Source organism: Lactuca sativa, chromosome 3 (assembly GCF_002870075.4).
Source record: "Lactuca sativa cultivar Salinas chromosome 3, Lsat_Salinas_v11, whole genome shotgun sequence".
In the NCBI taxonomy this organism is placed as follows: Eukaryota; Viridiplantae; Streptophyta; class Magnoliopsida; order Asterales; family Asteraceae; genus Lactuca; species Lactuca sativa.
In genome coordinates, this window is record NC_056625.2 from 102,267,283 (window position 1) to 102,282,731 (window position 15,449).

Sequence of the window (15,449 nt, forward strand, 5' to 3'; positions counted from 1 at the left end):
TTTAAGTGTTTTACTATGAAATTTTTATTAATTTTATAACCGTGATTATCACAGGTTATAAACTAGTAAATAAATATATAAATATACTTTTAAGGTAATTATGAAAATTGATTTCAAAAGCTAAGTAGTGCTTTATTAGATTTGAAGCGTTTTCTTTAAATTAAAAGATAAACGATCATACTGTCAAACGGAACTTTTTGTTTAAACTAGATTGTTTTGTCAAAAGATAAACGATCATACTGTCAAACAGAACTTTTTGTTTAAACTAGATTGTTTTGTCAAAAGATAAACGATCATACTGTCAAACAGAACTTTTTGTTTAAACTAGATTGTTTTGTCAAAAGATAAACGATCATACTGTCAAACAGAACTTTTTGTTTAAACTAGATTGTTTTGTCAAAAGATAAACGATCATACTGTCAAACAGAACTTTTTGTTTAAACTAGATTGTTTTGTCAAAAGATAAACCATCATACTGTCAAACATAACTTTTTGTTTAAACTAGATTGTTTTGTCAAAAGATAAACCATCATACTGTCAAACATAACTTTTTGTTTAAACTAGATTGTTTTGTCAAAAGATAAATGCTAGAAGCTCTCAAAAGATTCCAAAATCTCAATGCCAAACACCCCCATTGTTTTTGCAAAGAGAAGACCTCAATGATGATGACGATGATGCAAGGATATCTAGCTTGGATTTCTATTGAGATTCTTTGGTAGATTGAACTGATGTTTTGAGAGGCAAATTAACGATTAATCACATAAAAACAAGAAAAAAAAACAATAAGAGGATTGAATTATTGAAATTGCAAACATCTGTCGAGTAATTCGAGTATATATGTTGTGTGCTTTGCAAATTGGTGATCACATTAAATTTAATTTTCATAAAGACAAAAGTTACAAGACTCCGATTGCAAACTATCTGTCAAGTTTGAGCAGAAATAACCATATCTTCTTCACCATGTCTACAGAACCTGCAATGTTATTCAAGAATAAGCATACAAACATGAAATTAAGAGAACTCAAACACAAAATCTCCAAAATAAATCGACATATACCCTAATTTCAATCTTGCATATCCCTTTTTGTGTTCAGTGAATCAACATCACCAGGTGTTTCGATGATTTTGCCATCCTTTGGCACAAGACAGGGGATCCCATCTACTATCTGATAGAAAAAAGAACATACTCCGAAATGAATTTGTGATCATATTGATAAAAGAAATACTTATCATTGTATTCGATCAGTATCTAAACCATTAGGATGTGAGTAATCAATTTGGTATAACTGTATAATTAATTACTTTTCTTACTACTATGCTTCTCCAAATTGGGATATTTTGACCTAAATCAGGAAATTGTAAGCTTATCGCTTTTTTGCCTAATGCTCAAGCGCATATCAAAAATGGAAGTTGAATAATCTGATCAAAGACAAAGAAAAAGGGAATCATACAACTCACCGGGAAAGAAACACCGATCGCATCACTTATCAGGGAATTCGATTTCTCACAAACCCTAAATCAACAAAAAAAAACGTTCGGATCATTGGGGTTAAAATCGAAACTTGTTTTGATAATTTGAAGAAAGAAATACAGAAACGAAACAGATGAGAGTACCTCAAGGGTTGTTTAGAAAGCGGACAGACGAGTATATCTGAAAAAACTTTACTGATTTTAACTACCCTGCTTGTTGTGACCATTTTTCTCCCCCCTTTTTTTGCTTATTTGATTGAATGACATATTGACATATGAGCAAAATTTATACCCGTTTAAAAATGACATCTTATTATGCCAGTCTAGTCGTACGTTCCATGGGCCATGACATATGCATATTAAACACGCAAGCTCAGGCCCAATGCTAGTCCCAACCAAACTTTGTACAATACCAGACATGTTAGAAGAAGGTCGCAAAACTCGCTATTCACTATCTGCTAACCGTCAAGTAGCAAGTACTCAAATTCGTTAATTCATGTAAAAATATTTTTAGGAAAATTATATATGTCAAAATAATAAGTTGATTGAAATATATATATATATATATATATATATATATATATATATATATATATATATATATATATATATATATATATATATATATATATATATATATAACAAAATTAGATACATTTGAATACATAAAAACTGAAAAATACACAATGGTCTCACTTTGTGAATAATTACTAAAAATTTAAGATTTATATGTAGTACTAATCACATGTGTGTGTTAAATAATAAATCATTAAGTATATTATACGTATTAATCGGCGAGTTAGCCAAGTTTTACAACATTGCTCGCTTCAGTAAGGGGCCGATCGGGGAATACTCGGATTCTGTAACTCATATTGGTAAGTGATCGAGTATGGAGTACTCGGACAAGTAATTGACCAACTCGTTGAGCTTTACAACATTGGGCTAGGTTCAAGCTTTTGGGCCGATGCAAGCCAAAATCTAGATGTTCTACTCAGTCTTCGTGAAAATGGTTTAATTAGGGCAACATACTATCATGTTCATCATATTAATACACATTAGTTCCCGTTTCCCTTATCATAACATCATATTTTAAAAAAATCAATTATAGCAATGTACTTTATATTTTTTAATTAGGGAAACGTATCATGTATTTTTCTCTTACTAACATGTCTAAAGAAAGCTCGTTCATGGATTGTACTTTTTTCCTTCCTTCTTCGTTTGTTACCATTTAATGGCTCTTTTGTGACCTTTTTCCTTCTTGTGTTTGAACACACATAAGATACTATAACAGACATCGACATGAAGCAAAGTAGAATGCTATAAATATATATTATAAGTACATTGTTATTACATGGAAAACACGAAACCAAAAATTATGTCACTTGAAATGAAAGTAAAAAATGGATTCTTGGTCGCACAGTATGACTCCCGCTTTGTGTTGATAGGAGAGAGGGATCCCGACAATGATACTAAGTAACCCCTTTAAAACTACATCAACTACGAAAACCTATGTCATGGCAACTCCTTTGCCACGTCATGGTTACGTCCAAACAAAACAGACGCGATAAGTCTAGCCACCACGTCGTGGGCCTTCCTTGGTCATGCCGTGGTTTCCCGTCATAAAAGCTTTTCTTTAATAAGAGCTTAATCCATAAGAACTAAAGCTAAAAACATCATATCGAATTCCTAATAGCTTGATAATGGATAAAGTTTCAAACTTTATCCATTAGCATGGTCTAAACCACCAAGATCTAGACTTTAAGTCTTAAAGGGACCAACCATGCATCTTTCTCAACTTAATCCATTAAATCCAAGTCTCTAACCTTCAGATCTGAATCAACATGATGATTAGATGGATAAAGTTTCCAACTTTATCCATAATAATGTCTCAAACTTTCAAGATACGCCAAAATGACATAAAGGACCAAGATAACTTGCATGGCTAAAAGGGAAGGAAAAAGATCATAACTTTCCTAGTCCATAAGGTCACTGATGGAGGCTAGGGTCCCAAAGGGTTTTAGATATGATGGAAGCTAACAAATACCCTAAAACATAAATCCTTACCTTTAAATACTTTGAAAACCATAAAAAATTGTGGGCTTAGGTTGCACAGTTTTCACCTCGTGACAGCCTGCTAGTCACCTCGTGACGGGTCTCATGCCGTGACAACATTCCTATCACCTTGTGACGATGGGTTTTCACCCAATTTTACTCTAACTTCAAACAATCATAACTTCTTCGTTTCAACTTCGTTTTCAGCGGTCTTTATATGTACGGAAAGGCATTGACGAGCCCCACAACCCTATGTAATTACTTTTGACTTAAAACATATTGAACTAAAATCATTAATTCATTCAAGAAGTCTAAAGCATCACTTTTTCCATTTTTACCATTAGCTCTGAAACACAAATCAAAGGCTTAGATCACTTAACTAACATTATCAACATCAGATAGGGTCTAAAATCTATTTCCTTGATGTCCAAGGCCTTCACGTGATTGGATTATGGTCCACAATCCTGAAATAAGAAACATCCTTAAACTGGATGTTACAACTCTCCCCCACTTAAACTGTATTTTGTCCTCAAAATCCGTCTCAGTTAGGATCTTTGAAAACAACATCAACACAATCTATATACTCCTTATAACCACTTTATAAAATTAAAGCATCCATAAAGAAAACTCATGAGAACACTCGGAACCTTACTTATGCCAACAAACAGCCCACCACTTGGAGACATTTCATTACAACAACTACTTCTTCTCCTTAACTGCAAGACCCAATTCATAGTGATAGCCACGCAAGCTGGGAAACTTCTCAAAAACTAGAACTACAAACTAGATCCATTAATAAACTCCCTAAAATCGGGAACCCATCATCCTAAACTCTGGAAACCATACGTTGACTAGGAACACCACTAAACCATACATAATGAATACCCAAAACATCTCGATCGTGAATTTCAACCAAGCCCAAATCTAGAAAATTGTGCCTAAAATCCTGAAACATACCCTTGACTTATTGACAGATCATTCAAGATATTATCAATGAACTTCACGACCCAAAGTTTCAGATCCAATACCTATCTCTGGTAACGAACTCCTAATAATAGCTTACAAGCAAACAGAGACCCACAAATGCAAATATTCAATAAGACACTTATGATGAATCACTAATATCTCCAACAAAAGTTTACTGTTCACATGATCCAAACCAACTGGTCACTGAGTCTCTCGACTCCTAAAATGTACAAACACCCAACCATGCTAATAATACTAATGATCCAAGTCCTAAGAGTCTCAACCAAATGACTACCGGGTCTCACCCATATGAGTCATACAACCACTGGTTCATGATACATCGTGACATCCTCTAACCACTAGAACGATAAGCTCACGATGCTACAATGATCTTTCCATCATTCCATTACTAGCTTGAAGACTCACAGCCAGCACCACAGTGTCACACCCCTGATCGGCGGCATAAATGTCGGGCGTGCGAAAGTGGGGAAATTGGATCGACGTATATATATATATATATATATATATATATATATATATAAAACGTAACCAAACAGTATAATACAAACATTTCATATATATATATATATATATATATATATATATATATATATATATATATATATAGAACGTAACCAGAAAGTATAATACAAATTCTTTCTCTTTAAGAAAAAGCTTTCATAAAGTATTTTATCAGCCCTAGCTTACTATCTTTTTAGGATATCTAATGAATCTATGTTGTTATCTTTTATGATATTTTATTATCCTAATTTTCTATCTTTGTAGGATATCTAACAACCCAAAAGTTTTTATCTACCATTCTAAGGCATCCCTGATGGTAGTCGAATCTCTATGGTGTTTGTAATGTATTACCGTGAGCCCCCATAATCGACACTGTTTGACTAATAATTTGCCCCGCCACAACGCTTCATCGGGCGTCGAATGAAAAATAAGGCCTTTGGATGAATATTAACAACTCACTAAGGCATTAACCTTGGGTATTTATCTTTTATCCTTTACCTTTTATCTTTTATCCTTCCTAGGGATTTCCTATAAGAATCACAATATAAGTCTTTTATCTTATAGTTGATATTTATAACTTTTGATCTCATAATTATTTTGTATATATAAGTATTCATATATATATATATATATATATATATATATATATATATATATATATATATATATATATATATATACCCTAATTATGGTTATTAAAAAATAGAATATTTGAGCAGGGTAACAATTAGATACTGTGCATATCCCTATATTTGACCGGCATAACTTCTAGGTACTACATTCTCCTAGGGATTTGGCCATTATAACATCTAGGTATTATCTCTTCCTAGACTAGCAAGCATCATAATTCTTAGGTATAATATCATAGCTTACAACTAGGGATAGTATCTATAGCTACATTATCCTAAGGGTTTAAGCTTTATAAAATGATTTCATATTTATAGACATAAATATATTTTGACAGAACCATTTGATACACATGTATTCCCCCTCGTAAAACATTTAAAATAGTGAAATAGGGGTCGTGAACTCACTCTAGTAGCGTATTACGAAGCATCCAAGCCATTGCACTTGAAGCTTCGCGCCATTGAGAGGACTTCCAAAACAACTTGAGAGGTATAAAGAGGGCTTGGGATGAGAAAATCAAAAAGTGAGCATCTCTATTTATAGTGGTTGTGCATGCAGCACACTTCATTCGCGACGTGCACTCACTTCGTGGCTCCATCCAAAGCTTGCCACATGTCACACTTCTGATGGTCCATGTCTCCCTAATCTTTGACGAATCTGGGTGTCAGGCATGCACGACGGGCATGACGTACACTTGGCGTGCAACCGTTAAATCTTTTATAAAAAATCATATATTCCTTATATGAACCTTGTTTCTTATCCACTTTATATATTTGTGTAGCTCTCTACTAGTACTACAACTTTCCTTATGTTCTCATTGCCAAATTTTGAATTTCATTTTCAATCCATATTTTATATTTTTCTGAAAAGCGCATCTCCTCCATACGAACTCCATTTTTGACATTTTTCCTTTCAAAGTCCTTATCTCTCAGAGTACTACGATTTTCCTTTTAGTGACGTTAGTCGAAACTCAACCGATTCTCTATGCTATTTTGACGTTAATAGCGTTATTAACGTGGTTGCTTTTTATCTTTTATGAAATCATAACTCCTCCAATCGGAGTCATATTTTGCAATGCTTATATCCTTGGAATCACTTTATTGTGTACTTTCCAAATACACTAACCGTTAAAAAATTGATATAACTTTTTGGTTTCTCATTTTTAATTGGTCATATTTTCCAAATACGCTAACCCTATTATTATTATCATTTATCTGATTATTATTTCCTTCAATATGAAAAGCTCTATCGTTATCATCGGTAGATGTTAATCTCTAGTGACAATTGGTGATGGGAAATTCCTAACTGTTACACTAAACTCCAACAAAGTTCATTGAAAATCTCCTCCACCTCGACATGACTATCCTCCACACTCATCTCCCTTAGAATACATGTATTTTGAAAACGTCAACATAATTTTGGAGAGTGCACAACTTTTTTAGATTTCGTGTAACTCTTGGTTCCTGGTACACATTTAATCATAATTTATTCACTTTTGTAGAGCTACTCGACGAGTTGGGGGCCCCAAACTCTTTGAGTAGAAACCATAATGGTCATGGGATTTTAAGTCGTCTACTCAACGAGTTAAGAGCCTCGACTCGACGAGTAGGGCTGGCAGGATGAAACCCTAATTTCTGGGTTTTGCACCCTATTTAAGCATCCTAATCCCTATTAGTTGGCCTCATTTCTAGCCTCTAAGTCCCAAACCCTAATCCATGAAAACCTAGTGCCTTGTATAAGCTTGTGAGTTGTTTTTTAGTGAATATTGTGTGTTTTGAAGCTTGTTGAAGAAGGAGGAGCTCGGGGATTCAGAAGAAAGCTAGTAGATCCATAAACAACTTCTCATCCTCTTCATTTTCTAGCAAGCAAGTCTCAAACTTGCTTAATGGCTTGATAGATCTCCTTGTTATCACTTTATGGGGTTTTTGGTTCAAGAAACATGATCTTTGGGACATGGACATCCCAAGTGGATATACTTTCAGATCTATGACCTTGAGGGGCTCATATAGCATAAAGGTGCAAACTTTATGGCCATGGAAGCCCCATGTAATCTATAAGTTGTCATTTAAGCCTTTTAAAGCTCCAAAAGGCCATGCATGGGAGGAAAGTCAGGAAATTTACGTGTTCATGGAGTGCTTAGAGTTTAGATCTCAGTGAATATGCCTTATTTTGGAGTATGGATGGCTTGTGGACCAAGATCCAGGTCCTAAAGGGTTAGGGTTTGAGCTAAACTCATGAAATAGAAGTATTAACGGGCAGAGTTAGAAACTTTACCCTTAAAAGGACATTTTCAATATGCATGAGAGATAAGAAGCTTAGATCTGAAGAGTAGGGGCTTAATCCTTTAAGAAAGTCCAATCAGACTATGGAACTCGTCGAGTCCATAAAGGAACTCGACAAGTTGAGTCATTTTGTCCTGATTCTGTACTAGGTAGAACTCGACGAGTTGACTTGTTTTATCGCAACTACGAGTAGCAGAAGAACTTGGCAAGTGAGGGAGATGACTCGACAAGTTGGATCGCGATTTCAGGACTTCAAATTTATAGAACTCGGAGAGTTGATGGGTCAACTCGGCGAGTTGGGTCAACCCAAAATGTTGACTTTGACCAGAACGTTGACTTTGATAAGGGGTAAAGTAGTCATTTTACCCTAAGGACGATTTTGAATATTGGCTAAGTGTTATAGTGATAATGATAGACGGTGAGTCGTTGGAGTAGCCTTCAGAGATTCCTCACACAAGACTTCACAGCTAGCTTACGAGGTGAGTTTCCTTCAGTAGGAATGGGTCGAAGGCACCAATACCGGCCTGTGTAAAGTATGTATGATAATTAGTAGCTAAGTGTGGGCAAGTCCAATATCTTGGACTTGTGTATGATTAGTAGCTAAGTGTGGGCATGGCCCGTATCTTAGACTTGTTTATGATTAGTAGCTAAGTGTGGGCAGGGCCCGTACTAAAGAGTTGTTTATGATTAGTAGCAAGTGTGGGATGGGCCCGTATATTAGTATTATCTGAGTATGTTTATGAATTGATATATTATGGTATACTTGTTGTCTGCATGATACATGTATGTATGTTTAGATAGCGGGGTGTGGGTGGGGCCCGTATCCTCCAGATAGAGGAGCATGGTAAGGCTCGTCCTCCTTCATTCCATGTTTTCTTCTCCTTTCTCTAGTTCAAAACAGAACTCTTTTCAATTCATTTCGCATTTAACAATGATGCACCTTGGTAAGGCTCTTGGTGTAACACACCCACACAAAGTTTTATTTGAGATCAATGGGAATGAAATTTGAGAAGGCCAAAGGTAAAAGATATAAACACAAGATTTAGAAACTGAGTCAAAATCAATGTATCCATTCCCAGATTTTGAATACCATATTCTTGATTAAACGTTTAGCTATTATTTATGTACTTTCTATTTTCACATCCATCCTTTTCTTGGGAATGAAGTTGAAGATTTGGAATTAGATTTCTCCAAAATGTTTCTTACATCGAATGGGTTTTATGATTGATGTTGAGAGTTGTACTACACTGAGGATGTATATAGTTCTAAAACTTTAAGTGCAGTTGGGGTGTAAGAACATGAAACAAAGACTCTAAACAAAACATGTTTATACTCATTCTTACACTTTTCTGATAAAATAAGGAAAATATAGCTTAGTGTGAAATCTAGGGCATATAAGCACACAAAATAACCATAATCAAAAAAGCTCTACGTTCTGAGCATGTGTAGTTGTAATACCTTAAGCCATCTCATATTGCTATATGGAAAGTAGACTCGTATATTATTTTAAAATAAGATATATGGAGGTGGAGCGCAGACACGAAACCGTCAATCACTAGCATTAGGGTCGTCAAACACTCAATAGCTGGTGCCGACAATGACCAGTAGAAAACTAAAAAACATATATGATGGTGTACTCAGTGTTGTTTAGTACGACACTAATTTTATGACATGTGAAATATATGTCGTGAATCCTTAAAATTTTAGCAACTATGGCTATTTTGTTTATGACACACATGTATGTATGTCATAAAATTAGTCTACAAAAGTGTCATAATTCTAGTGATGAGTTTATGTATCATTAAGGTAGGCCACTTGACCTACTTTTTTTTAATAAGATATATATATATATATATATATATATATATATATATGTATATATGTGACACACACAAACACACACACACACACACACACACACACACATATATATATATATATATATATATATATATATATATATATATATATAAATTGTGACCCATCTTAATAAAATTTAGTAAACTACGTTAATATTTTTGAAACAAAGCATATGAATACATCAAGATTTTTAAAGCTCAAACTTTTATTCATATGGGCTGTTGAAATATAAAATTTGAGCTTTAAAAATCTTGATTTATTCATATGCTTTGTTTCCAAAATATTAAGGTAGTTCACTAAATTTTATTAAGATGGGTCACAATATATATATACATATATATATATATATATATATATATATATATATATATATATATATATATATATATATACGGTCCGGTTTTTAAACAGTGTTTTTTTTTTTTAATTTTAAAGTTTGAGTTTGGTTATAAAGAGTTTTAGTAATGATACAATTGCTAAAATCTATCAATATATAGGACTTTGTGTAAGAAGTTTAATTTTATTTTTTGCTTATACAACCTGGCTCGACCCGAAACCGTAACTAGTATTTTCTTTCTTTATTTTATATAACTATCATTTAAATAGTGAACCATGTTCTCTTACATTCTAGACTAGCCACTGCATAATTCACATGTCACTATAAACCAAATTTGTAGTAGTGATCAAGACAAGTTGTTTTAGGAGGGGAGCTAGACCCACTACTAGAAAAAAAAGAATGTTAGTAAAATAATTTGTGTGTCATTTAAGGGTACAAATGAAACAAAAGTTTTATAATTGGCACCAGAAAACGTCACAAACATATTTTGGTTTTTAAATCTGACTTTGAAAGAGCGTATGACATTGTATTTTGAGGTCTTAGAAAAGATGACCCCTATCTCCATTTCTTTTTGTTCTTTCTATGGAAACTTTAAGTTGGGTTAGAGGACTTGAGACTATCTCAATGTTTCAATGCAAATGATTCAATTTTTATGGGAGAGTGGTACGTTCATAATGTAAAAAAAAAACATTTTTCATCATCTTCAATGTTTTTGTTTGCTTTGAGGCTTAAAATCAACCTTCTTTAAGTGAGATGATTGATATCGTTACGGAGTTCAATCATGATGACTTGTTTATGATTAGTACCTAAGTGTGGGCAGGGCCCATATCTTAGACTTGTTTATGATTAGTAGCTAAGTGTGGGATGGGCCTGTATCTTAGTATTATCTGTGTATGTTTATGAATTGGTGGATTATGGTATACGTGTTGTCTGCATGATACTTGTATGTATGTTTAGATAGCGGGGTGTGGGCGGGGGCCCGTATCCTCCAGATAGAGGAGCATGGGCAACACCCAACCTCATCTATAAAAAACAAAAACCAAATTAAATCGAATAAACTAGAGTGGCAAATATTGTATTCATAATCAAATAGAAAATCAAACATGGAATTTTACGGAAACAGGATGACGTAACATGATATTTTTGAGTTTCTCGTTACATTCATGTGGCGAGATTACGATATGGCTCACATAACAAATTATATGATCTATTTTTGGCCAATTCTTAATTTGCTCAAACAAGTATCTTTTACCTTACAAAAACTAAATGGATATAATAAATTGTGTTTTACATAAAATTATTTAAATTATGTCAAAATTTTACATCACATAAAGAGTAATGATTGCACCGGTTAACTCATCCAAATTAAAAAACCATTTTAATATCTTACCATGATAACTACGTTTAACTTTTATACCCAAATAGATTGCCCTCGTACTTTTGTTTTATAGACTACAACTTTCAAACTTGTGCATCAACCATAAGTGCATAGTCATTTTCAAAATAACACATTTTCAATTCTTATAAGTGTCTTCATCTGTGCTCTCGTCCTCCTTCATTCCATGTTTTCTTCTCCTTTCACTATTTCAAGACAACAATCTTTTCAATTCATATCACATTAAACAATGATGCACCTTGGTAAGGCTCTAGGTGTGACACACAACCACACAAAGTCTTATGTGAGATCAAAGGGAATGAAATTTGAGAAGGCCAAAGGTAAAAGAAATAACTCAAGATTTAGAAACCGAGTCAAAATCAATGTATCCATTCCTAGATTTTGAATACCATATTCTTGATTAAACATTTAGCTATTGTTTGTGTACTTTCTATTTTCACATCCATCCTTTTCTTAGGAATGAAGTTGAAGATTTGGAATTAGATTTCTCCAAAATGTTTCTTACATTGAATGGGTTTTATGATTGATGTTGAGAGTTGTACTACACTGAGGATGTATATAGTTCTAAGCATTTAAGTGTAGTTGGGGTGTAAGAACATGCAATGAAGACTCTAAACAAAACATGTTTATATTCATTCTTACACTTTTCTGATAAAATAAGGACAATATAGCTTAGTGTGAAATCTAGGGCATGTAAGCACACAAAATAACCATAATAAAAAAGCTCTACGTTCTGAGCATGTGTAGCTGTAATACCTTAAGCCATCTCATAGTGCTATATGGAAAGTAGACTCGTGCTATACTATTTCAAAATAAGATATATGGAGGTGGAGCGCTGACACGAAACCCGCAATCACTAGCATTAGAGTCATCAAACACTCAATCGTTGGTGTCGACAATGACCAGTAGAAAACTAACAAACATATATGATGGTGTACTGAGTGTTTTTTTATACGACACTAATTTTATGACATTTGAAATATATGTCGTGAATCCTTAAAATTTTAGCAAATATGGCGTTTTTATTTATGACACACATGTATATATGTCATAAAATTAGTCTACGAAATAAAACATATGAATAAATCAAGAGTTTTAAAGCTCAAATTTTATATTTCAACATCCCATACGAATAATCTATTAGTAGAGGTGCACAAACGTCGATTTTAACCGAAATACGTTTATTTAATACAGGCAGATTTTTAAACAGTTATATATATATATATATATATATATATATATATATATATATATATATATATATATTAAAGTTTGAGTTTGGTTTTAAAGAGTTTTAGTAATGATACAATTGTTAAAATCTATCAATATATAGGACTTTGTGTAAGAAGTTTAATTTTATTTTTTACTTATACAAGCTGGCCCGACCCAAAACTGTAACTAGTATTTTCTTTCTTTATTTTATATCAGTATCATTTAAATAGTAAACCATGTTCTCTTACATTGTATACTAGCCACTGCATAATTCACATGTCACTATAAACCAAATTTGTAGTAGTGATCAAGAAAAGTTGTTTTGGGAGGGGAGCTAGACCCACTACTAGAAAAAAGAATTTTAGTAAAATAATTTGTTTGTCATTTAAAGGTACAAATGACAAAAAAGTTTTATAATTGGCACCAAAAACATCAAAAACATATTTTGGTGTTTAAATCTGACTTTGAAAGAGCATATGACATTGTATTTTGAGGTCTTAGAAAAGATGGCCCCTATCTCCATTTCTTTTTGTTCTTTCTACGGAAGCTTTACATTGGGTTAAAGGACTTGAGACTATCTCAATGTTTCAATGCAGATGATTCAATTTTTATGGGAGAGTGGCACGTTCATAATGTAAACAAAACATTTTTCATCTTCTTCAATGTTTTTGTTTGCTTTGAGGCTTAAAATCAACCTTCTTTAAGTGAGATGATTCATATCATTATGGAGTTCAATCATGATGACAATACAATCGAAATTACTGGGTGTAAGGTATCACCTCTTCCTTTTACTTATTTCGAGCTTCCTATTGGTTCACATATGTCCATAATTGAAAACTGGAAACTAGTGCTCGATAAATTTTTAGTTAGACTAATGAATTAGGAAGTCAAGGTTCTCTTGGTTAGTTTTCATATCACAATAATAGAGTCCATTCTTGTAATAATCCTAACTTATTTTATGACTTCGTTTCATGCTCCTTGGAATATTCTTGAATCTCTTGAATCTTTGAGGAACATTTCTTTGTGGAGGCGGATGTGCCCGTTAAAGATTGGTTTTGCATTGAGATGTGGTTGGCTTGTCTCCTTTGGTGCAACCTATAGGAGTCCTAGAGCTTGATCAATAGGTTGACCTTTCAAATCTTTTTTCATGACGTTACTTTATCGCATAATCAACTATTAGAGAAAAGCCTTTAATTACACATAATATGTGTCATAAAAGAGTACAAATGACTCATAAATAAGTGTCATAGAGCCTTAACCATAATGAAAGATTGCATGCATTTGTATGTCATACATTTATAAAATAAATTTGTGCATCATAAATTTGACCTTTTTTGTAAATAACAGACAATCTATGACATTCGTTTACGACACACAATTTCTATGTCACCGTTTTTGGTGTTTAGTTTTATATTTATATTTACATTTTTTTTATTTTTGCTTTTTAGATTTGCTAGTTTTCAAATTAAATGAGAATTAATTCCTCACAATACAAAATAAAATATAACATATAGTAAAAAAAATCCATTTTTCACAAAATAACATCATGTCATATACTAATTAATAAACATTTCAAGTAATTAAAAAATAGTGTAGATAATATTTGTCAAATTGTAACAAACATTTCCAAGCTAACAAAATTATTTTAATACTCAAAATTGATGGGCTTTATATGTTACAAAAATTTCATTTTGGCGGAAAAATATAAACCCTAAGTTCACATTCACCTTAAATGATCTATGTTCTCACTATCATTTGCAAACAACTATTGTGTATCAAGAACCCTAAAGTACATTTCTATTTTCTAAATTAACAAAAGAGTTATAAAGATAAAAAAAACATACCTTTATTTTATTATAGCAAATAAAGTAATATTCCTTCTTTGTTGGTCTTTAGAAAGCAATCACCAGAAGTCGTGTGCCTCTAATGACTCACATCGAAAACCTAGAATGTTGGAGGCTTAAGAAAGGGGAGGAGGAGGAAGAAAAATTTTGAATTCTCTTTTTAGAAGGAACTGATTTAGAAAATAATAACCCAAGAGGGTTTATATAGGTGATAGGGAGGCTAAGGATAAACCAGGTTCCTTTTAGATAACCCTAATCCTTTTGTTTCCCCCCTAGACATCTAAGTTTCCTTAGAGCCCAAGAAAAGCTATAGAAACCCTACAAAACTCCTCTAGAACCGTCCCCCCTATGAGATGTTCTAGGATTGGTCAATGTTCAAGTTTGAACATTTTCACTTTTAGTCCTTCAACTTCTAATTAATCCAATTAATCCCAAAATTATTTCTAATTGATTTCTGATTAATTTTTAATTAAACAATACTATTTTCTAATTAATATACTATTCTCATAATATATTAATAAATTGATTATTTTGATTTCAAATTAATTTATTAACTATATAATAAATTAATAAATCAATCTCTTTCTCCGAAAAGCATTCCAATTAATTACTAGGTTTGAGGGCAACTCAAAAGGACTTTGCTAATAATTCAAGATTATACTAATTTAGTTATTGTTTTAAACACATAATCCAACAAAAGTATCATGTAAAAATAAATTTTTCCATATAACTGGACTATTCTTTGCGAATTCCGTCAATATCATCATCTGCGTGTTCATATTTTTCACCCCAACCTGAGAAAAGCATTATATTTAACTATAAAGAGACAATAATATGCAAAAACATGGAATATATACTAATCATCAATTTTGAAAGATAAA

General features: G+C 32.7%; 1 protein-coding gene across 1 annotated transcript; it reads right to left on the bottom strand.

The window, feature by feature from the left end:
* Nucleotides 1-775: 775 nt before the first annotated feature.
* On the bottom strand, nucleotides 776-1,745 carry LOC111915437 (uncharacterized). The gene is made up of 4 exons (XM_023911093.3): nucleotides 1,615-1,745; nucleotides 1,459-1,513; nucleotides 1,058-1,166; nucleotides 776-973 (listed from the first exon to the last, which is right to left on the bottom strand). The coding sequence occupies exons 1-3, from the start codon at nucleotides 1,695-1,697 to the stop codon at nucleotides 1,065-1,067; spliced, it is 240 nt and encodes a 79-aa protein (XP_023766861.1). The 5' UTR covers nucleotides 1,698-1,745; the 3' UTR covers nucleotides 776-973; nucleotides 1,058-1,064.
* Between the last annotated feature and the right edge of the window lie 13,704 nt (nucleotides 1,746-15,449).